A 25,197-nucleotide genomic window follows, 5' to 3' on the forward strand; every position below is an offset into this window, starting at 1 on the left:
TCTAAAACCAAAGTTGTGCCCCTGGTACAGTATGTATTGATAGCATGAGATGAGCTAAAGCCATGGAAAATGAAAAATCATTTTTTTAATGTGAATTGAAAACCAAGGCTTTAGAAGGGAATTCTATCTTGTATCACCAGAGCCTGGCTCCCTTGGTATGCAGTGGAGAAAAACAGTATTTGTCTTGAATCCAAATCCATAGACTTGGAATTGGTTGTCTTTAAAAATAAATGTGTGTCTCAGTTGCATGTGTGTATGATTCGATATACACTATATATACAAAAGTATGTGGACACCCCTTCAAATTAGTGAATTTGGCTATTTCAGCCACACCCGTTGCTGACAGGTGTATAAAATCGAGCACACCGCCATGCAATCTCCATAGACAAACATTGCCAGTAGAATGGCCTTACTGAACAGCTCAGTGACTTTCAACGTGGCACCGTCATAGGATGCCACCTTTCCAACAGTCACTAGAGCAGCCCCGGTCAACTGTAAGTGCTGTGAAGTGGAAACGTCTAGGAGCAACAATGGCTCAGCCACAAAATGGTAGGCCACACAAGCGCACAGAACGGGAACGCCAAGTGCTGAAGCGCGTAGCACGTAAAAATCATCTGTCCTCGGTTGCAACACTCACTACCGAGTTCCAAACTGCCTCTGGAGGCAATGTTAGCACAAGAACTGTTAGTCGGGAGCTTCATGAAATGGGTTTCCATGGCTGAGCAGCCGCACACAAGCCTAAGATCACCATGCGCAATGCCAAGCGTTGGTTGGAGTGGTGTAAAGCTCGCCGCCATTGGATTCTGGAGCAGTGGAAGTGATGAATCACGCTTTACCATCTGGCAGTCCAACGGACGAATCTGGGTTTGGCTGATGCCAGGAGAACGCTACCTGTCCGAATGCATAGTGCCAACTGTAAAGTTTGGTGGAGGAGGAATAATGGTCAGGGGCTGTTTTTCACAGTTCGGGCTAGGCCCCTTCGTTCCAGTGAAGGGAAATCTTAACAATACAGCATACAATGACATTCTAGATGATTCTGTGCTTCCAACTTTGTGGCAACAGTTTGGGGAAGGCCCTTTCCTGTTTCAGCATGACAATGCTCCCCGTGCACAGAGCGAGGTCCATACAGAAATGGTTTGTCGAGATCGGTATGGAAGAACTTGACTGGCCTGCACAGAGCCCTGACCTCAACTCCATCGAACACCTTTGGGATGAATTGGAACGCCGACTGCGAGCCAGGCCTAATCGCACAACATCAGTGCCCGACCTCACTAATGCTCTTGTGGCTGAATGGAAGCAATGTTCCAACATCTAGTGGAAAGCCTTCCCAGAAGAGTGGAGGCTGTTATAGCAGCAAAGGGGGGACCAACTCCATATTAATGCCCATGATTTTGGAATGAGATGTTCGACGAGCAAGTGTCCACATACTTCTAGTGTACTTTTGGTCATGTAGTGTATCAGGTCTGTGGTATGTCAGGTTTGTGAGCTGAGTATGTGTGTGTGTCTGTTTCTGTGTCTGTGAGTGTGTGCCGTATCGGCATGGTTGTTAATATGCAGGCCGTGGGCTGGCTTTGAGAGAGGCTGTGATATATGATGACTCTAGCAGTGCATGGGAATCTGCTCTGACATTTTCTCATATGCCTGTCTCTTAAGCCTCTCCAAAGGTAGTAGAACCCATTCAATTAAAAAAAGGTCCTTCAAGTCTGCAGAAAAAAAGTGGGGAAAGAATATGATTAAAATATGAAACAATGCCTCAACAGCCTCATGTTGATTCCTGCCACGTCCCGTGGTTTCAGCCTCATCTGTCGCTAGTTATACCATGCAGATATAATGCTTTACCTTCACAAAGACACCTACTGTAGCAGAGTCATTATTCTGGTGTTGCTCCTGGCCACAGAACAAATACACATTCATCTGATGTGTGCACAGTTCAAAGGAGAAGGCCATGAACGGATGGAGGATGGAGGGATGATAGGATGATGGTTGAATTGAAGCATGATAGATGGGTAGAGAAATGTGTGGATGTTTGAGTGATTGGTTAGCTTGATGGAGGAATGACGCTGAGATGCCTTTAAACCAGTGTTGTATAACATGCGGCATTGAACTTGAAAAGAATACATAAAGATTAAAGAACCGCGAAATAAGCCTGTTCTCTTTTTACCAATCCACTCCAAATGTCAGTCTTTATAGTTTTATGCAGCATCTATGCTGTGATGTTTCAACGTTTTCAAGAGATTTATTTGAGGGTTAGGCCCCTATTGATTCCATAAGCTCTAGAGCACTGCATTCCTTTCAATGGTTATTTCTTTCATTTTCTACTTTTGCCAGTCAGTCAGGTGAAGAGAGGAGAGGAGAGGAGTACACTCCACGGAGGGCAAAGAGCTTGAGGGATCAGCCAGATGGTGTGGCACAGTGGAGCTGTTATTCAGGGTTCACAAACGTCCATTCCACTTACAACTAACATTTATAGGAGAGAGAGAAAGGGAGGGACACAGGAGCTTGTTTAAAACCTTTTGTACATTCACAAGTGAGGTTTGTTCACTCATTTGTTTTGTACAAATAAAATAAAATATTTATACCTTGTTAGACCAAGTACCCGGTGTGTTGTACATAGTGTCTGTAGCCAGAGCTGTTTTCATCAGTCCCATATATGGCCCTAGATAGCAGCTTGTTACAAATCAGTTTATACTGTAGCGACCAGTGAGCACAGTCCAATGCTGCAACAACACCTGTCTGCGTCCTGCATGGTGGTAGGAGGTATTTGTCCCATAAGAGCAGTGGCCAGTTCACTGATTTCCCCCATTAGTTCTAATTGATTAGCCAAGCAGATAGGTTGAGTCCAAGGGCACAGAGAGGCAGAGAGCACTGCCATGGGGAACGCACATCCCACACAGCTGTCATTTATTCTGAATGGTCACCATTTATTTCCCTATTTAGATTAATGCCTGTTTAAATTAATAAGTAATAGTTCATTTTCTACACATGAAATGTGATTTCCCCTGAATTCTCAATAACTCCACCATGACAACTACTTTGTACAATATTCTGATTTATCCATTCTCTCTCTCTCTGATTGGTAGCTATTATTTTGAGATCTGACCACGTCTGTCAGGCTTGGTGTTATGTTCTATGACTGCAGGGAGAGATATGGCCCTGTTGGACTGTGTGTGTGGTTGACTGTGTTCTGACCCTCACCTGGATATCTGAATGTGGGAAGAGATGCCTGGAGGCTTGGTTGACTTTTGATTTTACCCTCACCTAACTGTACTGTCTGTTTTTATGTCCAGTGCTGTGTACTGACGGTGCTGTCTGTCTGTCTGGTAGGTGTCAGGGCGTGTAGTATGGTGTAGTGTAGGAATCAAATGCAGGACGCAGACTGAAGGTTCCAAAAGCTGTATTTCTAGCCCAACACAGGCAACAGGACAACTAAGCCCGACAGCTAAACCACGCACGAAGGCGAAAGGCAAATGCGCACTAACAGGTGCGACAAAATGAAACGGTGCACACACAAGTGCAACTAAGCTCCAGCACAGTGGAGAAATACGCTCAACCGAGCAACACACAACACTGACGGAAACAATCATACACAACACTAGACAAACACAACGAGAAACTTATAGGACACTAATTACGTAAAACAGAAACAGGTGTGGAAACAAACAGACAAAAGCAAACGAACATGAAACATCTATCGGTGGCAGCTAGAATTCCGGAGACGACGAACGCCGAAGCCTGCCCGAACAAGGGAGAGAGGCAGCCTCGGCCGAAACCGTGACAGTACCCCCCCCTTGACGCGCGGCTCCAGACGTGCGCCGACTCCGGCCTCGGGGACGACCAGGGGGACGCGGCGCAGGGCGCGTCGGATGCCTCCGATGGAACTCCGTCAGGAGCGACGGGTCCAACACGTCTCTCCTCGGCACCCAGCACCGCTCCTCCGGACCGTACCCCTCCCACTCCACTAGATACTGGAGACCCCCCATCCGACGTCTCGAATCCAAGATGGATCTCACGGAGTACGCCGGTGCCCTCTCGATGTCCAACGGGGGCGGAGGAGTCTCCAAGATCTCATCTTCTTGGAGTGGGCCCGCTACCACCGGCCTGAGAAGGGACACATGGAACGAGGGGTTAATACACTTATACTCCACAGGTAGCTGTAATCTATAACATACCTCGTTCAACCTTCTCAGGACTTTAAATGGCCCTACAAACCGCCGACCCAGTTTCCGACAGGGCAGGCGGAGGGGCAGGTTTCTGGTAGAGAGCCAGACTCGATCACCAGGTGCGTACACCGGTGCCTCACTGCGGTGGAGATCAGCGCTCGCCTTCTGACGTCGGAGGGCCCGCTGCAGGTGGACGTGTGCAGCGTTCCAAGTCTCCTCCGAGCGCCGCGCCCACTCATCCACCGCAGGAGCCTCGATCTGGCTCTTCTGCCAGGGTGCCAGAACCGGCTGGTAACCTAACACACATTGAAATGGAGTTAGGTTAGTGGAGGAATGGCGAAGGGAATTCTGGGCCATCTCGGCCCAGGGAACGTACCTTGACCACTCCTCCGGCCGGTCCCGGCAGTATGTTCTGAGAAACCTACCCACATCCTGGTTTACGCGTTCCACCTGCCCATTGCTCTCCGGGTGGTAACCCGAGGTGAGGCTCACCGAGACCCCCAACCGCTCCATAAACGCTCTCCAGACTCTGGAGGTGAATTGGGGACCCCGATCAGCCACAATGTCCTCGGGTACCCCGTAGTGCCGGAACACATGGGTAAACAGTGCCTCGGCAGTTTGCAGGGCCGTAGGAAGACCCGGCATGGGGAGCAAACGACAGGCCTTAGAGAACCGGTCCACAACGACCAGGATGGTAGTATTCCCTTGGGAGAGGGGAAGGTCTGTTATAAAGTCCACTGAGAGGTGGGACCATGGCCGTTGTGGAACGGGCAGGGGTAGCAACTTACCCCTAGGTAGATGTCTAGGCGCCTTACACTGGGCGCACACCGAGCAGGAGGAAACATAAACCCTCACATCCCTAGCCAACGTGGGCCACCAGTACTTGGCACTAAGACAGTGCACTGTCCGGCCGATACCCGGATGTCCAGAGGAGGGTGACGTGTGAGCCCAATAGATCAATCGATCCCGAACCTCGAGCGGAACGTACTTCCGACCCTCCGGGCACTGTGGTGGACTAGGGTCGGTGCGTAACGCCCGCTCGAGTTCAGCATCGACCTCCCACACTACCGGTGCCACCAGACACGACTCAGGCAGTATGGGAGTGGGCTCCACGGACCTCTCCTCCGCGTCATACCGCCGAGACAGCGCATCTGCCTTGCCATTCTGTGACCCAGGGATGTACGTGATCTTAAACGTAAACCTGGTCAAGAACATACTCCATCTTGCCTGGCGAGGGTTCAGCCTCCTCGCCGCCCGGATGTACTCCAGGTTACGGTGGTCCGTCAAAATGAGGAAAGGGTGTTGAGCCCCCTCAAGCCAGTGCCTCCACACCTTTAGAGCCTGTACCACGGCTAACAGCTCCCTGTCCCCTACGTCATAGTTCCGCTCCGCCGGACTGAGCTTCTTAGAATAAAAAGCACAGGGGCGGAGTTTAGGTGGCGCGCCAGATCGTTGTGAAAGCACGGCTCCTAAACCGGCCTCCGACGCGTCCACCTCTACTTGGAACGGCAAAGAGGGATCCGGATGCGCCAGCACCGGGGCCGAGGTAAACAGGTCCTTCAGCCTCCCAAACGCCCTGTCCGCCTCGGCCGACCACTGCAGACGCACCGGACCCCCCTTCAACAGAGACGTGATGGGAGCTGCCACCTGTCCAAAACCCCGGATAAACCTCCTGTAGTAATTTGCAAACCCCAAAAACTGCTGCACCTCCTTCACAGTGGTTGGTGTTTGCCAATTACGCACGGCCGACACCCGGTCTACCTCCATCCTCACCCCTGACGCAGACAACTGATAACCCAAAAAGGAGACCGACTCCTGGAAAAACAGACACTTCTCTGCCTTCACATACAGGTCGTGCTCCACCAGCCTCCGCAACACCTTGCGCACCAGGGCCACATGCTCGACACGGGTAGGTGAGTACACGAGAATGTCATCAATGTACACCACCACCCCCTGCCCCTGCATGTCCCTGAAGATCTCATCCACAAATGATTGGAAAACTGATGGAGCGTTCATCAACCCGTATGGCATGACCAGATACTCGTAATGGCCCGAGGTGGTACTAAAGGCTGTTTTCCATTCATCACCCTCCCTGATGCGCACCAAGTTGTACGCGCTCCTGAGATCTAGTTTCGTGAAGAAACGCGCCCCATGCAACGACTCAGTCATGGTCGCAATCAGCGGGAGTGGATAACTATACTTCACCGTAATCTGATTGAGACCACGGTAATCGATGCATGGGCGCAAACCACCATCCTTTTTCTTCACGAAAAAGAAACTCGAGGACGCGGGGGAAGTGGACGGCCGTATGTATCCTTGTCTCAGCGATTCGTCTATGTAAATCTCCATAGCTTTCTTCTCCTCCTGAGACAGAGGATACACATGGCTCCGTGGGAGCGCAGCTCCTGCCTGGAGGTTTATCGCACAATCCCCCTGCCTATGGGGTGGCAACCGCGTCGCCCTCGCCTTACTAAACGCAATAGCCAAATCCCCATACTCAGGTGGAACGTGCAATGCGGGCACCTGGTTTGGACTCTCCACCGAGGTAGCCCCTACGGAAACGCCCAAACATCTACCCACACACTGAGCAGACCACTCCATCAGAGCCCTCTCCTGCCACGAAATCACTGGGTTATGGGTACTCAACCAGGGCATGCCCAGCACCACCGGATACGCAGGAGAGTCAATCAGGAACAGCTGAATCATCTCCTGATGATCCCCCTGCGCACACATCCTAAGTGGCGCCGTGACCTCCCTGATCAAGCCCGTACCCAACGGACGACTATCTAGGGCGTGAACGGGAAAAGGAACATCAACAGGAATGAGGGGAATCCCTAACGCTAAACAAAACTTTTTATCAATAAAATTCCCAGCCGCGCCTGAATCTACCAGCGCCTTATGCTGGGAATGAGGTGCTACCTGTGGAAAACGTACAGGCATACAAAAATGGGCAACAGAGAGCTCTGGGTGAGTGGGGCGCCTACTCACCTGGAGGGAATCCCCAGTGCGGGACCTGTCGTCATCTCCCCTAGGAGGCCATCCCCAGCACCTAGCCGCGGTGTGTCCTCCCCGACCACAGTTGGTGCAGTGGATGGACCCCCTAGCCTGCCGACTCCTCCTCTCTCTAGCGCCAGCGCCCCCGAGCTCCATAGGACAAGGCTCGGAGGCGCTGGAGGGTGGAATGGACGGACCCTCCGCAGGACGTCCGCGGGTAGCCAGCAGGGTATCCAGCCTGATGGACATATCCACCAGCTGGTCGAAAGTGAGGCTGGTGTCCCTACAAGCCAGCTCCCGACGGACGTCCTCTCGTAGGCTGCATCGGTATAGATCGATGAGGGCCCGATCATTCCACCCTGCATCTGCCGCTAGAGTACGGAATTCGAGCGCGAATTCCTGGGCACTTCTCCTCCCCTGCCGGAGGAAGACCAGACGCTCCCCCGCCGCTTTCCCCTCCGGGGGATGGTCAAACACCGCCCTGAAGCGGCGGGAGAACTCGGTGTACGTAATCGTCGTGGCGTCGATCTTCCTCCACTCCGCGTTGGCCCACTCCAACGCTTTTCCGGCCAGGCAGGAGATCAGGGCGGACACGCTCTCGTGCCCTGAAGGTGCCGGGTGCACGGTGGCCAGGTATAGCTCTACCTGGAGCAGGAATCCCTGACACCCAGCCGCGGTCCCGTCGTAGGCCCTCGGGAGAGATAGTCGGACTCCTCGAGGTTCCGGCGCTGGAATGGGCGGGCTGGCCGATGGTGCTGGCAGGGCGGGCGGCGGTGGAGGCGAACCCCAGCCTCGGAGTGTGGTAATCACCTCCTGCAGGGCGTTCCCCATCTGCAGGAGCTGCTCTTGCTGGTCCCGAACCTGGGCTTCCAGTCTCGTCTGGGCTGCTTCGGCTCCTGCTGATTCCATTGGTGGTGTATGATTCTGTCAGGGCGTGTAGTATGGTGTAGTGTAGGAATCAAATGCAGGACGCAGACTGAAGGTTCCAAAAGCTGTATTTCTAGCCCAACACAGGCAACAGGACAACTAAGCCCGACAGCTAAACCACGCACGAAGGCGAAAGGCAAATGCGCACTAACAGGTGCGACAAAATGAAACGGTGCACACACAAGTGCAACTAAGCTCCAGCACAGTGGAGAAATACGCTCAACCGAGCAACACACAACACTGACGGAAACAATCATACACAACACTAGACAAACACAACGAGAAACTTATAGGACACTAATTACGTAAAACAGAAACAGGTGTGGAAACAAACAGACAAAAGCAAACGAACATGAAACATCTATCGGTGGCAGCTAGAATTCCGGAGAATACGAACGCCGAAGCCTGCCCGAACAAGGGAGAGAGGCAGCCTCGGCCGAAACCGTGACAGTAGGTTGACTATGTTCTAACCCTCACCTGACTGTGCTATCTGTTTGACAGTTAGGGAGTCTGTGTCTGTTTCCTAATCCTAACAGTTACCTGAATGTGCTGTCTGTCTGTTTGGTTGACTGTGTTCTGGCCCTCACCTGAACTTACTCAAACAGACTGTCTGTCTGTTTGTATTTCTAGGCTGACTATGTTCTGACCCTTAATAACTGACTGTTCGGTCTGTTTGTCTGTCTGTCTGTTTCTCCAGTCTGCTCCCAGTTCTCCAGAGGAGTGTATGCCATTTTCGGCTTCTACGACCAGAAGTCCATGAACACGCTGACCTCGTTCTGTGGGGCTCTACACACCTCCTTTATCACACCCAGCTTCCCCACCGATGCCGACGTGCAGTTTGTCATTCAGATGAGGCCTCCTCTACGGGGAGCTGTCCTCAGCCTGCTGGCCCACTACAAGTGGGAGAAGTTTGTCTACCTCTACGACACCGAGAGAGGTAAGAGACAGCCTGGATAACAGTCTGACAGCCTTCCATCCACACACAATGGAATGCTGTATATAGAAAAGGGTCTCTGTGGTTAACCCTTAGCCTGGCTTTTTTATTTGTCTACCTCTATGACACCTGGAGATAGCTAAGAGACAGCCGCCTGACAGACTGACAGCGTTCGTTGCATTGTCAACACAAATGAGATACTGTACTATATACAGTATGCATGCTCTCTGGTTAACCCATAGCCTGACTTCCTTTTATGTTCAGTATATCATAAGATAAAGATGTCTATTTGATATTGCTAGACCCATCAGACCAGCTCATATTTGATTTCAGGTTCTGTATTAAGTGAAAATCCAGTTTGACTGACAGGAAAAAGAAGACGTGCTCCTCTCTCCTCACATCACATTAAACCATGAAGTATTTCATTATTTCGCCTCAGTGTGGAAATCCTCTCCCCAGTTCTCATTCCAAGAGTGGTCTGTGTAATACCTTTAAATCTGGGCCTGTAATGATGCCAAAGTGGTTTAGTGTTTGGGAGGAGGTTGAATGCTGTTTGGCTTCCACAGGGCCCTGTCTGCTTCCGTAAATGAGTCCAAGACAGGTACTGTTATTTGTTCTTGTCTCTGTGACTGTTGCTGTGCTGTAGTGTGACTCTGAGGAGATCCCTCCATCTGTACAGTACCAGCCTCTAATCCTCTGAATATCATTTAGACTCTAATTGGATTATATAAAGAAGGAGCCACAACACACTGTGACTTTTACACGTCCTTCATGCCCCCCCCCCCCCCCCCCCCTCTCCGCTCTGCTGTATCCCAGCAGCAGCCGTGGGCTGACAGAGGGAGCTAGTGGAGGTCTCCATCCTGCTCTGTGAAGGTCAACATCTGGAGAGTTCAGCCTTAAGACGGAGCACTAATGACACTCCAATCTGTCAGAGTGGGATATTCCTGGTCCTGGACCAGGCTACTGTACTGTAAGGCTGGCTGTAGAGAGAGACATACTGTACTGTAAGGCTGGCTGTAGAGAGAGACATACTGTACTGTAAGGCTGGCTGTAGAGAGAGACATACTGTACTGTAAGGCTGGCTGTAGAGAGAGACATACTGTACTGTAAGGCTGGCTGTAGAGAGAGACATACTGTACTGTAAGGCTGGCTGTAGAGAGAGACATACTGTACTGTAAGGCTGGCTGTAGAGAGAGACATACTGTACTGTAAGGCTGGCTGTAGAGAGAGACATACTGTACTGGAGCAGGTATTCTGTTTACAGTACCATGTTGTTGATGTAATTAGAAACTGGGGATAGGAGAAAATGCTGAGGCTGACAGTTACACAGCGTTTCTCACTTGTGTAAACCAACCATTTACTATTCACTATAGTATAAAACTATAGTGTATGTCCTCTGTAGACCATTTCCAGTTCTTCCTCTGGCTAGGGAGATCTTAGTTGCCTTTATCCTCTGTAGCCCATGGGAGGTTCCTAGAACCAAATGTTGAGCTTTTAGGAAACAATTAGCATTCTAAAATAATAGACCACATTTGGGCTAAACTACATTCCACACAATTTTAGATGTATTTTTGAAAGGTCTGGTGATGGTGAGAGCTATTCACTGTATTGTGATCGTGTACTGGTTTTATATACAGTAGAGTGCATTCAAAGTGCTGTTAAGCCTACATTGAGACAGCTTTATTACAGTGCTTTCTAGAGGTTTCCTTGCTGGTTTACCTTACTATATACAGTATAACTCCATTATGTTGGATGCTTTATCCATCATCCACTATAAAGGGATTGTCACTGGATCTCATCAAACCATTTTGTGTATCTTTCAACTAGAAAAAGATTGCTCACTTCCAACCCCTTTTTCTCACAGAATTAAAGACATTTATTACAAAAAGGGTTGTCTTTTTAATCTTCCCTCTCCATCAGCACAGCACACCAACCTAATTGAGATGTTAGTAGCTAACACCCTTTCTTTATGGTGTTCCAGATGTTTTATCCCTTCCTAAACCATGTTAAGACAGTGCCAATTGCTTTGAAATTGGGGCCTGCCTGTCAGAAGCATGGACACGGGCCATGTGTCTCTGTGTCTGCGGCAGGCCATACCAGCTGATAATTGCTTGGCTGCTGTGGTGGAGCAAAGGTGATTACGAGGTTTATTGTCTCTCCCGGGCAAAATCAACCTTCCTCCATGTGCCTCCTGATTCACCCCTTACAGCTCTACTTGACTTATGGAGGCCCTTCCACCTGCTGTGTCTGGATCAGATCGCCACCATCTGTAACGTACTCCCATTTCCACAGAATGACATGAAACCGTGAAGAAAAAAAACACATAAAAAGCCAGATGGATAACAGGAGAGAAGAGCCCCATCAACTCACTGCTGTGTTTGTGTCGTAGGAAATAGATTTTTGGAAAAGCAATAGATTAAACTTTTTTGCGTCCAATGGGCCTTTGGCTGACAGCAACATTGGCACTTGAGCAACTGTAGTTTGGAGTCTTACCCCACAAGCTGTGCTGTGTATGCCTTACATACAGCTTGTGTTTGCTCTGAGGCTAGAAAGGCTAGAGAGCCCTCCTGCTCCTCCTGTTCCTAGCAACCCCTCGCTGTTCTGTTCCCCACATGGATTAGGAGACATTGTTTAGGCTCTACTGTGATCACCACAGATCTAAATTCCACATGTTTTAAAAATGACATTCTAAATGCCACTTTACTGTTAGGTACACTGATATTCACTCCCTGTTACAACAACAAGAGAGAGCCATTTGAAATTGGGGAGGCTCTTAAATTCTGAGACAGGAGCCATTTCTGCTTGTATTGACATCCCGTGACAGAGTAAGACAGCATTAGGGCAGTAAAGTAGATAAAGATTCCAGTGGGATGATTTCTCCATCACTGAAGATAAAGCCACCAAACACACCTGGACACAGACACTCAAACAAAGAGACCGAGATATTTATATATAGTTTATCATTGTGGCCCAGGTGTGCCTATGTGAGTATGTGCGTGTGTGCTTGTCTGGCATCTGTTGTGGGGGGGTGGGGATGTTGGGGGGGAGGGGGGGGGGTATGGGATGGACCACAGGAATTATTTGCTAGGATAATAATTGCTTGTCAATTAATTAAATGTAATACAATGGCAATCCGGGATATATGTTAAAATCCTACGCGTGAACTGCCGACATTATTACGCATATTAATTGATAATGATAGAAAATAGGATATGCATAATTTTTTTTAAATAGTTATATAGATATATATATAGAGGTGAAAGCATTGGAAATGCTTTTGGCGGTTAATCTGCTTCTGTTTTGTGGGTGGCACTGTGTGCTGTTTTCGATGGATGGGACCTGGCCTCTCGGGGCCTTAGGGATCCGGAGGGACGTGGGTGGGATGCTGATCACTGGGATGATGGCTCAACTTGGGATGGGGAGGGGCTTTAGCGGGGGAATTAGTGGAGAACAATTGAAGGGTTACTCCGTAGCAATGCAAATATCACGGTACAGCTATATGGACACTCAATCATTACGGTATTTTTTATTGGTAAATTTACAAACATATATAATGATAAATAGACTTGAAACTTGTATCTCATTATGGTGTATGGTGAAATAAGTATAGCCAGTTATAATTGTAATGGCTTAGCTGATAATAACAAAAGAAGAACGATATTTACATTGCTCAAAGAGAAGGAATATAATATCTATTGTATACAGGAAACTCATTCAACAATTCGAGATGAAGTAGCGTGGAAAAAAGAATGGGGGGGGGGAAATATACAGTGAGGGAAAAAAGTATTTGATCCCCTGCTGATTTTGTATGTTTGCCCACTGACAAAGAAATGATCAGTCTATAATTTTAATGGTAGGTTTATTTGAACAGTGAGAGACAGAATAACAAACAAAAAATCCAGAAAAACGCATGTCAAAAATGTTATAAATTGATTTGCATTTTAATGAGGGAAATAAGTATTTGACCCCCTCTCAATCAGAAAGATTTCTGGCTCCCAGGTGTCTTTTATACAGGTAACGAGCTGAGATTAGGAGCACACTCTTAAAGGGAGTGCTCCTAATCTCAGTTTGTTACCTGTATAAAAGACATCTGTCCACAGAAGCAATCAATCAATCAGATTCCAAACTCTCCACCATGGCCAAGACCAAAGAGCTCTCCAAGGATGTCAGGGACAAGATTGTAGACATACACAAGGCTGGAATGGGCTACAAGACCATCGCCAAGCAGCTTGGTGAGAAGGTGACACCAGTTGGTGCGATTATTCGCAAATGGAAGAAACACAAAAGAACTGTCAATCTCCCTTGGCCTGGGGCTCCATGCAAGATCTCACCTCATGGAGTTGCAATGATCATGAGAACAGTGAGGAATCAGCCCAGAACTACACGGGAGGATCTTGTCAATGATCTCAAGGCAGCTGGGATCATAGTCACCAAGAAAACAATTGGTAACACACTACGCCGTGAAGGACTGAAATCCTGCAGCGCCCGCAAGGTCTCCTGCTCAAGAAAGCACATATACAGGCCCGTCTGAAGTTTGCCAATGAACATCTGAATGATTCAGAGGAGAACTGGGTGAAAGTGTTGTGATCAGATGAGACCAAAATCGAGCTCTTTGGCATCAACTCAACTCGCCGTGTTTGGAGGAGGAGGAATGCTGCCTATGACCCCAAGAACACCATCCCCACCGTCAAACATGGAGGTGGAAACATTATGCTTTGGGGGTGTTTTTCTGCTAAGGGGACAGGACAACTTCACCGCATCAAAGGGACGATGGACGGGCCACGTACCGTCAAATCTTGGGTGAGAACCTCCTTCCCTCAGCCAGGGCATTGAAAATGGGTCATGGATGGGTATTCCAGCATGACAATGACCCAAAACACACGGCCAAGTCAACAAAGGAGTGGCTCAAGAAGAAGCACATTAAGGTCCTGGAGTGGCCTAGCCAGTCTCCAGACCTTAATCCCATAGAAAATCTGTGGAGGGAGCTGAAGGTTCGAGTTGCCAAACGTCAGCCTCGAAACCTTAATGACTTGGAGAAGATCTGCAAAGAGGAGTGGGACAAAATCCCTCCTGAGATGTGTGCAAACCTGGTGGCCAACTACAAGAAACGTCTGACCTCTGTGATTGCCAACAAGGGTTTTGCCACCAAGTACTAAGTCATGTTTTGCAGAGGGGTCAAATACTTATTTCCCTCATTAAAATGCAAATCAATTTATAACATTTTCGACATGTGTTTTTCTGGATTTTGTTGTTGTTATTCTGTCTCTCACTGTTCAAATAAACCTACCATTAAAATTATAGACTGATCATGTCATTGTCAGTGGGCAAACGTACAAAATCAGCAGGGGATCAAATACGTTTTTCCCTCACTGTACTTCTCCCATGGGCAAAGAAATTCAAAAGGGGTGATGATATTAATTAATAGTAATTTCGATCCAAATGTGCAAATTATCCAAATAGATACACAAGGTAGATGGATTATTTTAAATATGTTATTGGACCATAAACAGATATGGCTCATTAACCTTTACGGACCAAATAATGATGATCCACAATTCTTTGACAATATATATAAAAAATTATCAACCCTGCAAGCAATTCAAGACAATATTATTATGGTGGGGGATTATAATACTGTTTTAAATAGCTCAATGGACCGTAAAGGAAATCACACCACAAACAATCACCCACATGCTCTTAAGGAAATTGTGAATGTCATGGATACATTAGAACTAGTAGATATATGGAGGCTTAAATATACTGATCTAGTGAGATATACATGGCGGAGACTGAATTAAGCTAGTCGTCTTGACTTCTTTCTTATCTCATTCTCGTTGGCACCAAAAGTTTAAAAAGTGTTGATAGGGGACAGAATGCGGTCGGACCATCATATAATAGGCATATACATTACTCTTACTGAATTTCCACGTGGGCGAGGATATTGGAAATTTAATCAAAGCCTATTGGATGATAATGTATTTATAATTAGAACAAAGGAATTTATAACTGACTTTTTCCAACATAACATAGGTACAGCGAATCCCCTTATTGCATGGGACACCTTTAAATGTGCCTTTAGAGGCCATGCAATTCAGTACTCATCTCGAAAACAAAAGCAATTTAGGTCAAAAGAGTTTATACTAAGAAAGGAAATAGAAAGTCTAACAGAACAGATAGATGGCAATAAAAACTGTAACATAGAGGCTCAGAATAAATTAGAGGAAAAACTAAAAGAAATTGAGAAACTTATTCAAGAAAGATCAAGTGTAATATATTATAAAAATAAAGCAAACTGGATGGAATATGGGGGAAAATGCACAAAATTATTTTTTAATCTTCAACATAGGAATGCTACCAAAAAGAACTTAATGAAACTGGTTACAATTGACGGAGTCACCCATAATTCACTAAATTATATTTTGAAGGAAGAAACAAAGTACTTTAAGCATATGTTTTCTTTTCAGTCGCCTCCATCTCCTCTAACTGAAGCTAATTGTAGAGATTTTTTTTCCATTGATAATGTCAAATTAACAGCCACACAGAAAGACTCATGTGAAGGTGAAATTACAGAGGAGGAACTTCTGGATGCAATTAAATACTTTAAGTCTGGGAAAGCTCCAGGGTTGGATGGCATACCAGTCGAGGTATACCAACCCTTTTTTGATATACTAAGAGGACCGTTATTAGCATGTTTTAACCACTCCTATGTAAATGGTAGATTATCTGACACTCAAGAAGAAGGTCTGATCTCATTATTACTGAAACAGGATACAAGTGGAAAATATAAAGATCCAGTCCATTTACAAAATTGGAGGCCCCTTACACTTCAGTGTTGTGATGCAAAAATTCTAGCAAAATGTATAGCGCATAGAATTAAAAAGGTATTGTTGGATATTATTCATTCTAATCAGACAGGTTTTTTACATGGAAGATACATTGGAGATAATATAAGGCAAGTATTGGAAACAATAGAACACTATGGAAAATATGGGAAACCAGGCCTGCTATTCATAGCAGACTTCGAAAGGGCATTTGATAAAGTTCGACTGGGGTTTATATATAAATGCCTGGAGCATTTCAATTTTGGAGAATCTCTTATAAAATGGGTCAAAATCATGTATAGTAACCCTAGGTGTAAAATAGTAAATAATGGCTATTTCTCAGAAAGTTTTTAACTGTCAAGAGGAGTGAAACAAGGTTGTCCACTATCGGCATATCTATTTATTGTGGCCATCGAGATGTTAGCTATTAAAATCAGATCCAATAATAATATCAGAGGATTAGAAATACAGGGCTTAAAAACAAAGGTGTCATTGTACGCTGATGATTCATGTTTTCTTTTAAATCCACAACTAGAATCCCTCCACAGCCTCATAGAGGATCTAGATACATTTTCTAACCTCTCTGGATTACAACCAAATTATGACAAATGTACTATATTACGTATTGGATCACTAAAAAATAAAAAATTTACATTACCATGTAGTTTACTAATAAAATGGTCTGATGGTGATGTGGATATACTCGGAATACATATCCCAAAGGAAATAAATGATCTCACTTCAATAAATTTTAATAGAAAGTTAGCAAAAATAGATAAGATCTTACTACCATGGAAAGGAAAATACCTGTCAATTTGTGGAAAAATCACCCTGATTAACTCTTTAGTATTATCCCAGTTTACCTATTTGCTTATGGTCTTGCCTACGCCTAGCGAACAGTTTTTTAAATTATATGAGAAAAAAATATTCAATTTTATTTGGAACGGCAAGCCAGACAAAATTAAAAGGGCATATTTATATAATGAATATGAATTCGGAGGACATAAACTATTAAATATTAAAGCATTAGACCTATCACTAAAAGCTTCAGTCATACAAAAGTTATACTTAAATCCGAACTGGTTCTCAAGCAAATTGCCACGATCGTTTATGGAAGATACGGACCAAGGCGCAGCGTGATTAGCGTACATTTTATTTAGTACTTAACACACGACAAAACAACAAACAAACGAAACGTGAAGTCCTAGGTTACACAAAACAAATCTTAACGGAACAAGATCCCACACCGACTAGTGCCAAACAGGCTGCCTAAGTATGGTCCCCAATCAGAGACAACGAGATACAGCTGCCTCTGATTGGGAACCACCCTGGCCAACATAGATCTAAACGATCTAGCACATCAACATAGAAAATACAACACAGAAACTACACACCCTGGCTCAACATTTCAGAGTCCCCAGAGCCAGGGCGTGACACAAATTGGTAAGATTGTCTCACCCAATGTTCAAGAAAGGCCTTTTTCCCTTTATTCAGATTACAACAACTCATTTGCAGTTATTTGAAAAGGAAATAATCTCCCAAATATCACTATTTATAAAACAAAGAAAGTTGGTTGCAATTTCAATTTAATCCTCCAGAAACGACTGAACAAATAATGCAACAAATATTGTGGTTAAATTCAAATATACTAATTGACAAAAAAACTTTATTTTTTGACAAAATGTTTAAAAAAGGTATAATCTTCGTAAATGATATCATCGGTAGGACTGGTGGAGTTATGTTGCACATGCAGCTAACAAAAACATATGGAAATGTCTGCTCTACCCAAAATTACAACCAAATAATTGCAGCCTTACCGCAAAAGTGGAAGAGGAAAGTAGAAGGGGGAGAAAGTAAAGAACTTGTCTGTCGGCCTTGCATTAAAGAACATAATTGGTTAAGGAAAACTGTGATAAATAAAAAAGTATATCAGTTTCACTTAAGGACCAAAGGATTGACAGCCGTCCCATATAGATTGCAAAATAGTTGGGAAGAGATTTTTGATGTACCGATCCCATGGCATAGTATTTATGAACTGACACGCAAAATGACACCGGATTCAAAAATTAGAATCTTTCCATTTAAATTATTATATAAAATTCTTGCTACCAATAGAATGTTATTTATATGGGGGATACAATCTTCCCAGCTCTGCAGATTTTGCTGTGAAGAGACAGAATCATTAGATCATTTGTTTTGGTTCTGTCCATTTGTAGCTTGTTTTTGGACACAGGTCCAGGAATGGCTAAAGGATTGCTGTCAGTGTGGAATGTGGATGTGGTGCAGGAATCAGGCGCAGGACACAGAGGCTTCGTCCAACAGGCTTTAGTCACGAAAAACAAACGGGCCACAACAAGAGCCGGAGTCAAAAAGAAATTACGCACACACTGCGTAAAAACACTAGCACCAAAAATAGCGCGCACACAAGTGCGGAAAACTCTCTCCAAACAATGGAGGAAACAAACACTGCACCTTCTGACGGGTGAACAATTACACACAACACAAGACTCAAACAACGAGAACTTATAGGACACATAATAAGCACAAAACGGAAACAGGTGTACCAATAAGACAAAACCAAACAAACATCGAAAACATACAACGGTGGCAGCTAGTACTCCGGGGACGACGACCGCCGAAGCCTGCCCGAACAAGGAGGAGGAGCAGCCTCGGCCGAAACCGTGACAGTACCCCCCTCTTGACGCGCTGCTCCAGCCGTGCGCCGACCCCGGCCTCGGGGACGACCAGGAGGACGCGGAGCAGGGCGCGTGGGGTGACCACAGTGGAACTCAGTCAGAAGAGACAGGTCTAAAATGTCCCTCCTCGGCACCCAGCACCGTTCCTCCGGACCGTACCCCTCCCACTCCACGAGATATTGGAGACCCCCCATCCGACGTCTCGAATCCAAGATGGACCGAACTGTGTACGCCGGAGCCCCCTCGATGTCCAGTGGGGGCGGAGGAGTCTCTCCTATCTCACAGTCCTGGAGTGGACCAGCTACCACCGGCCTGAGAAGAGACACATGGAACGAGGGGTTAACATGATAATCAATAGGCAGTTGTAACCTGTAACACACCTCGTTCAACCTCCTCAGGACTTTAAAAGGCCCCACAAACCGCCGACCCAGCTTCCGGCAGGGCAGGCGGAGGGGCAGGTTTCTGGTCGAGAGCCAGACTCGATCTCCAGGTGCGTACACCGGCCCCTCACTGCGGTGGAGATCGGCGCTCGCCTTGTGTCGACGGATGGCCCGCTGCAGATGGACGTGTGCAGCGTTCCACGTCTCCTCCGAGCGCCGCACCCACTCATCCACCGCAGGGGCCTCGATCTGGCTCTGATGCCATGGTGCCAGAGCCGGCTGGTAAACTAACACACATTGGAAAGGGGTTAGGTTGGTGGAGGAGTGGCGGAGAGAGTTCTGTGCCATCTCTGCCCAGGGGACATACCTCGCCCACTCCTCCGGCCGGCCCTGGCAATACGACCTCAGAAACCTACCCACGTCCTGGTTCACACGTTCGACCTGCCCATTGCTCTCCGGGTGGTACCCCGAGGTAAGGCTCACCGAGACCCCCAAGCGCTCCATGAACGCTCTCCAGACTCGGGAGGTAAACTGGGGACCTCGATCAGACACTATATCCTCGGTTACCCCGTAATGCCGGAAGACGTGGGTGAATAGTGCCTCAGCGGTCTGTAGGGCAGTAGGGAGACCCGGCATGGGAAGGAGACGACAGGCCTTCGAGAACCGATCCACAACGACCAGGATGGTGGTATTCCCCTGTGAGGGGGGAAGGTCTGTAACAAAATCCACCGAGAGGTGGGACCAGGGTCGTTGTGGAACGGGCAGGGGTTGTAACTTTCCCCTGGGCAGGTGTCTGGGTGCCTTACACTGGGCACACACCGAGCAGGAGGAGACATAAACCCTCACATCCCTGGCTAACGTTGGCCACCAGTACTTAGTGCTAAGGCAGTGCACTGTCCGGCCAATACCTGGATGGACAGAGGAGGGTGACGTGTGAGCCCAATAAATAAGTCGATCCCGAACCTCGAGTGGAACGTACGTCCACCCACAGGACACTGTGGAGGGCTAGGATCGGTACGCGACGCCCGCTCGATTTCAGCATCGACCTCCCACACCACCGGTGCCACCAGACAAGACTTCGGTAGTATGGGAGTGGGCTCAACGGACCTCTCCTCTGTGTCATACCGCCGAGACAGGGCGTCTGCCTTTCCGTTCTGGGACCCAGGGATGTACGTGATCTTAAATACGAACCGGGCTAGAAACATGGTCCATTGAGCCTGGCGAGGGTTCAGTCTCCTAGCTGCCCGAATGTATTCCAGGTTACGGTGGTCAGTCAAAATGAGGAAAGGGTGTTGAGCCCCCTCAAGCCAATGCCTCCACACCTTTAGGGCCTGTACCACGGCTAACAGCTCCCTGTCCCCCACGTCATAATTTCGCTCCGCCGGGCTGAGCTTCTTAGAGTAAAAAGCACAGGGGCGGAGTTTAGGTGGCGTGCCGGACTGTTGCGATAGAACGGCCCCTATACCGGCCTCTGACGCGTCCACCTCCACCTGGAATGGTAAAGCGGGATCCGGATGCGCCAGCACCGGAGCCGAAGTAAACAGGTCCTTCAGTTTCCCAAAAGCCCTGTCCGCCTCAACTGACCACTGCAAGCGCACCGGACCCCCCTTCAGAAGGGACGTTATGGGAGCTGCCACCTGTCCAAAACCCCAGATAAACCTCCGGGAGTAATTCGCAAAGCCCAAGAACTGCTGCACCTCTTTAACCGTGGTTGGGGTTTGCCAATTACGCACGGCTGACACACGGTCAACCTCCATCTTCACCCCTGACGCGGACAACTGATAACCCAAAAAGGAGACAGACTCCTGGAAGAACAGACATTTCTCTGCCTTGACATACAGGTCGTGCTCCAACAGCCTCCTTAACGCACCAGGGCTACATGCTCGGCTCGGGTAGAAGTGTACACCAGAATATCGTCGATGTACACGACCACTCCTTGCCCCTGCATGTCCCGGAAAATCTCATCCACAAAGGATTGGAAGACTGAAGGAGCATTCATTAACCCGTATGGCATGACGAGATACTCGTAATGACCCGAGGTGGTACTAAATGCTGTCTTCCATTCATCGCCCTCCCTAATGTGCACCAAGTTGTAGGCGCTCCTGAGGTCCAATTTTGTGAAAAACCGCGCTCTGTGTAATGACTCCGTCATAGTCGTAATCAGAGGGAGTGGATAACTGTATTTCACAGTAATCTGATTGAGACCACGGTAATCAATACACGGGCGCAAACCTCCATCCTTTTTCTTCACAAAAAAGAAGCTCGATGACGCGGGGGAAGTGGAGGACCGTATGTATCCCTGTCTCAGAGACTCGGCTATGTATGTCTCCATAGCCCTCTTCTCCTCTTGAGACAAAGGATACACATGGCTCCGCGGAAGCGCAGCTCCTGCCTGGAGGTCTATCGCACAATCCCCATGTCTATGAGGTGGCAATCGTGTCGCCCTCGCCTTGCTAAACACGAGTGCTAAATCCTCATACTCGGGGGGAACGTGCATTGCGGGCACTTGGTTTGGACTCTCCACCGAGGTCGCCCCCACGGAAACACCCAGACATCGCCCCATACACTGGGCAGACCACTCCTTAAGAGCCCTCTGTTGCCACGAAATAGAGGGATTATGGGTAATCAACCAGGGAAGCCCCAGCACCACCGGATACGCAGGAGAGTCGATCAGATATAGCTGAATAGTCTCCTCATGACCCCCCTGCGTCCTCATCCTAAGTGGCGCTGTGACCTCCCTAATCAACCCCGCTCCCAACGGGCGGCTATCTAGAGCATGTACAGGGAAGGGAGCATTGACAGGAAGGAGAGGAATCCCTAACTCTACACAAAACTTCCGATCAACAAAATTCCCAGCTGCGCCTGAATCTACTAGCGCCTTATGCTGGGAACGAGGTGCAACCTGTGGAAAACTGACAGGTATAGTTAGGTGCACAACAGAGAGCTCTGGGTAAGTGGGGCGCCTACTCACCTGGAAGGACTCCCCAGTGCGAGGCCTGTTGTCTCTTCCCCCTGGAGACCCTCCCCAGCACCTAGCCGCAGTGTGTCCTCCACGGCCACAGTTGGTGCAGGGGACGGCCCCCCTCGGACTCCTTCTCCTCCTTTCTCTAGCGCCAGCACCTCCGAGCTCCATAGGACTCGGCTCGGAGGCGCTGGAGGGTGGAATGGACGGCCCCCACTCAGAACGTCCGCGGGTGGCCAGCAGGGTGTCGAGGCGTATGGCCATGTCCACCAACTGGTCAAACGAGAGGTTGTAGTCCCTGCAAGCCAGCTCACGGCAGACGTCCTCCCGTAGGCTGCACCGAAAGTGGTCGATGAGGGCCCGCTCATTCCACCCTGCATCTGCCGCTAGAGTCCGGAACTCCAAGGCAAACTCCTGGGCGCTCCTCTTCCCCTGCCGGAGGTAGAATAGACGCTCCCCCGCCGCTTTCCCCTCAGGTGGATGGTCGAACACAGCCCTGAAGCGGCGGGAGAACTCCGCGTAGGTGAACGTTGCGGCGTCTATCCTCCTCCACTCGGCGTTGGCCCACTCCAACGCCTTGCCGGTGAGACAGGAGATGAGGGCGGAAACGCTCTCGTGTCCCGAGGGCGCCGGGTGTACGGTGGCTAGGTAGAGTTCTACCTGTAGGAGGAAACCCTGACACCCGGCAGCGGTACCATCATACGCCATCGGGAGCGAGAGCCGAATCCCACTGGGTTCTGGAGCCGGGACGGGAGGACTGGCCGATGGTGGGGGTGAAGTAGGTGGAGGTGTGGGTACCCCACTGGTCTCCCATCTGTGTAGAGTATTTATTACTCCCTGCAGGGCGGTCCCGAGTTGGTTTATCCTGTCGTCCTGTCCGCGGACGCGCTCCTCGAACGACTCGGGTGCTGCTGCTGCTCCTGCTGATTCCATCGATGTGGTGTGTAATTCTGTCAGTGTGGAATGTGGATGTGGTGCAGGAATCAGGCGCAGGACACAGAGGCTTCGTCCAACAGGCTTTAGTCACGAAAAACAAACGGGCCACAACAAGAGCCGGAGTCAAAAAGAAATTACGCACACACTGCGTAAAAACACTAGCACCAAAAATAGCGCGCACACAAGTGCGGAAAACTCTCTCCAAACAATGGAGGAAACAAACACTGCACCTTCTGACGGGTGAACAATTACACACAACACAAGACTCAAACAACGAGAACTTATAGGACACATAATAAGCACAAAACGGAAACAGGTGTACCAATAAGACAAAACCAAACAAACATCGAAAACATTCAACGGTGGCAGCTAGTACTCCGGGGACGACGACCGCCGAAGCCTGCCCGAACAAGGAGGAGGAGCAGCCTCGGCCGAAACCGTGACAATTGCAATATTTACCTGGAGCTAACCTTGCAGATAGCATTACTGGGTGATCTGAAAAGTCATAGTCAATCGATCAATAATATAATAATACTTTTAGCAAAAATGTTTATTTTTAATTCACAATCTGTAGAAGCAATGAGAATAGAAAGGTTCAGAACTTTTGTAAAACATCACAGTACGGTTGAAATATATATGGCAAATAGAAATCCTATATGGATGGTGTTAAGAGATAGATGGGAGGTATTGAATAGAGTTGAAGGATGGGACTAATAACAAATAACAACAAATAATAACAAAGATAGCTAATAATGTAAGCATACTGTGTCCATAATAAGTATATAGGTTGTATGTTGGGACCTTTTGGGAAAGAGCACAGTTAGAAAGATATGGCATATAGAAGCAAACCGGATGGACATCATGAAAATGATCGGAGAGGTTGAGAGTAGAAGAAGTTCAGGAGCAAAAAAATAAATATATATATATATAATAGAATTATTGTAAAATTAACTGTGTCCATAAGGTGTAGATAGTAAGTATAGACCGGAAGTAGAGGCCTGGGCATTGTTGTTCACTAATTTACTCCAAGTAGGGAAAGGATGGCGGGGTAATAAAGGGGAGTATATATATAAAAAACATGGGGGATTGGAAGTGATGCAGACAATTACATTGATAGAAGATACAATCTATCTGCAATATTAAGCTGATCCATCACCCAGAAAAAAAAAAAGAAAAAAAAGAGACCGAGATACCAACGGAAGAAGAAATATTCCTCACAAAAAGCATGAAAATGGGAATAGTAATGGATGCAAAGCCAGTCTCCTGGATCGCAGTGAGGTGAACCCCATCATGGCTGAAAGTCCTGTTCAGGCTCTGAGGCACTGGGTTGTAATAGGACGATTTGTTACTGTGTCAAGGTACAATAACATAGGAATCGCCTGCCTCCAAAATAAACACCCAAAGATTCCGACCCTGCCTTCACTGTCCATGGAGCATTCGATTTCCAATGTGATTTGGCCCCTTAGTGAGAGTCTCTCACACCGGCAGTCATGTTCTCCTCTTTCAACCTCTGTATCACATTGATTCCACCTCACCATCATGCTGGAAATGCTTAGACAATTCTGTCTCCATTGTTGTGTTGAATCTGAATCACATGAATAGGATTTTCTATTGAATCATTGAAGGGTGTTTTGAGTTTTTTACCACTAGTTCCTGTTAACAGAAATGGGGATTTAGTTAGTATACCTGCCCGTGTTCTGCTTGAAGAGCACCTCAAGTCCTTTAAAAATAATAATCAATAATGGAGAGTGTGTTTGAATGTAATGAATTTGTGCCTTTGGCTTATAGCTAGATCCTGTTAGTGTTTGCATTTTGAATAATATCTTGTTGAATATAAACTGATTGGTTCGAGCTCTGAAATCTGATTGGCTGACAGCCGTAGTATATCAGACCGTATACCAAGGGTATGAAAAAACATTTATTTATACTGATCTAATTACGTTGGTAACCAGTTTATAATAGCAATAAGGCACCTCTGGGGTTTGTGGTATATGGCCAATATACCACGGCTAAGGCCTGTATCCAGGCACTCCGTGTTGCATCATGTTAAGAACAGCCCTTAGCCGTGGTATGTTGGCCATATACCAAATCCCCTCGTGCATTATTGTTTAAATATGCCATAGAGCGCATACATTTTTTATATGAGAAATCAAACCCTTTTCATATAATATCCACCAAAACAGACACACACACACTCCTGTGAGAGCGGTCGACTTTCTGTTTGTCAGTCATTTTATGTGACTAACGGGAAAAAGTGTGTTTATATTCTACTGCCTTCGTAAAAACTGTAATATTAATGCCCCCTTTCTCGTAGGATATAGGTCTTTGTAGTAAACCTTTTGTTTCCTTGCTTTGGATTCATTTATGAAATCATCTTAACCAAAGAC

General features: G+C 47.4%; 1 protein-coding gene across 2 annotated transcripts in view; it reads left to right on the top strand.

Moving 5' to 3' along the window:
* The window catches only part of LOC311135738 (glutamate receptor 3-like), a gene marked incomplete at its 5' end in the record, with an annotated part of 150,382 nt that overhangs the window by 49,872 nt on the left and 75,313 nt on the right, over positions 1-25,197 (top strand). For both annotated transcript variants that reach the window (XM_084169773.1, XM_084169772.1), the window contains one exon: positions 8,779-9,018. In XM_084169773.1, coding sequence (XP_084025899.1) covers positions 8,779-9,018 — 240 coding nt within the window. The remainder of the gene's footprint in view (positions 1-8,778; positions 9,019-25,197) is intronic.

The sequence above is a fragment of the Coregonus lavaretus genome (genome assembly GCF_964263955.1).
Source record: "Coregonus lavaretus genome assembly, chromosome: 10".
Taxonomy (NCBI): domain Eukaryota; kingdom Metazoa; phylum Chordata; class Actinopteri; order Salmoniformes; family Salmonidae; genus Coregonus; species Coregonus lavaretus.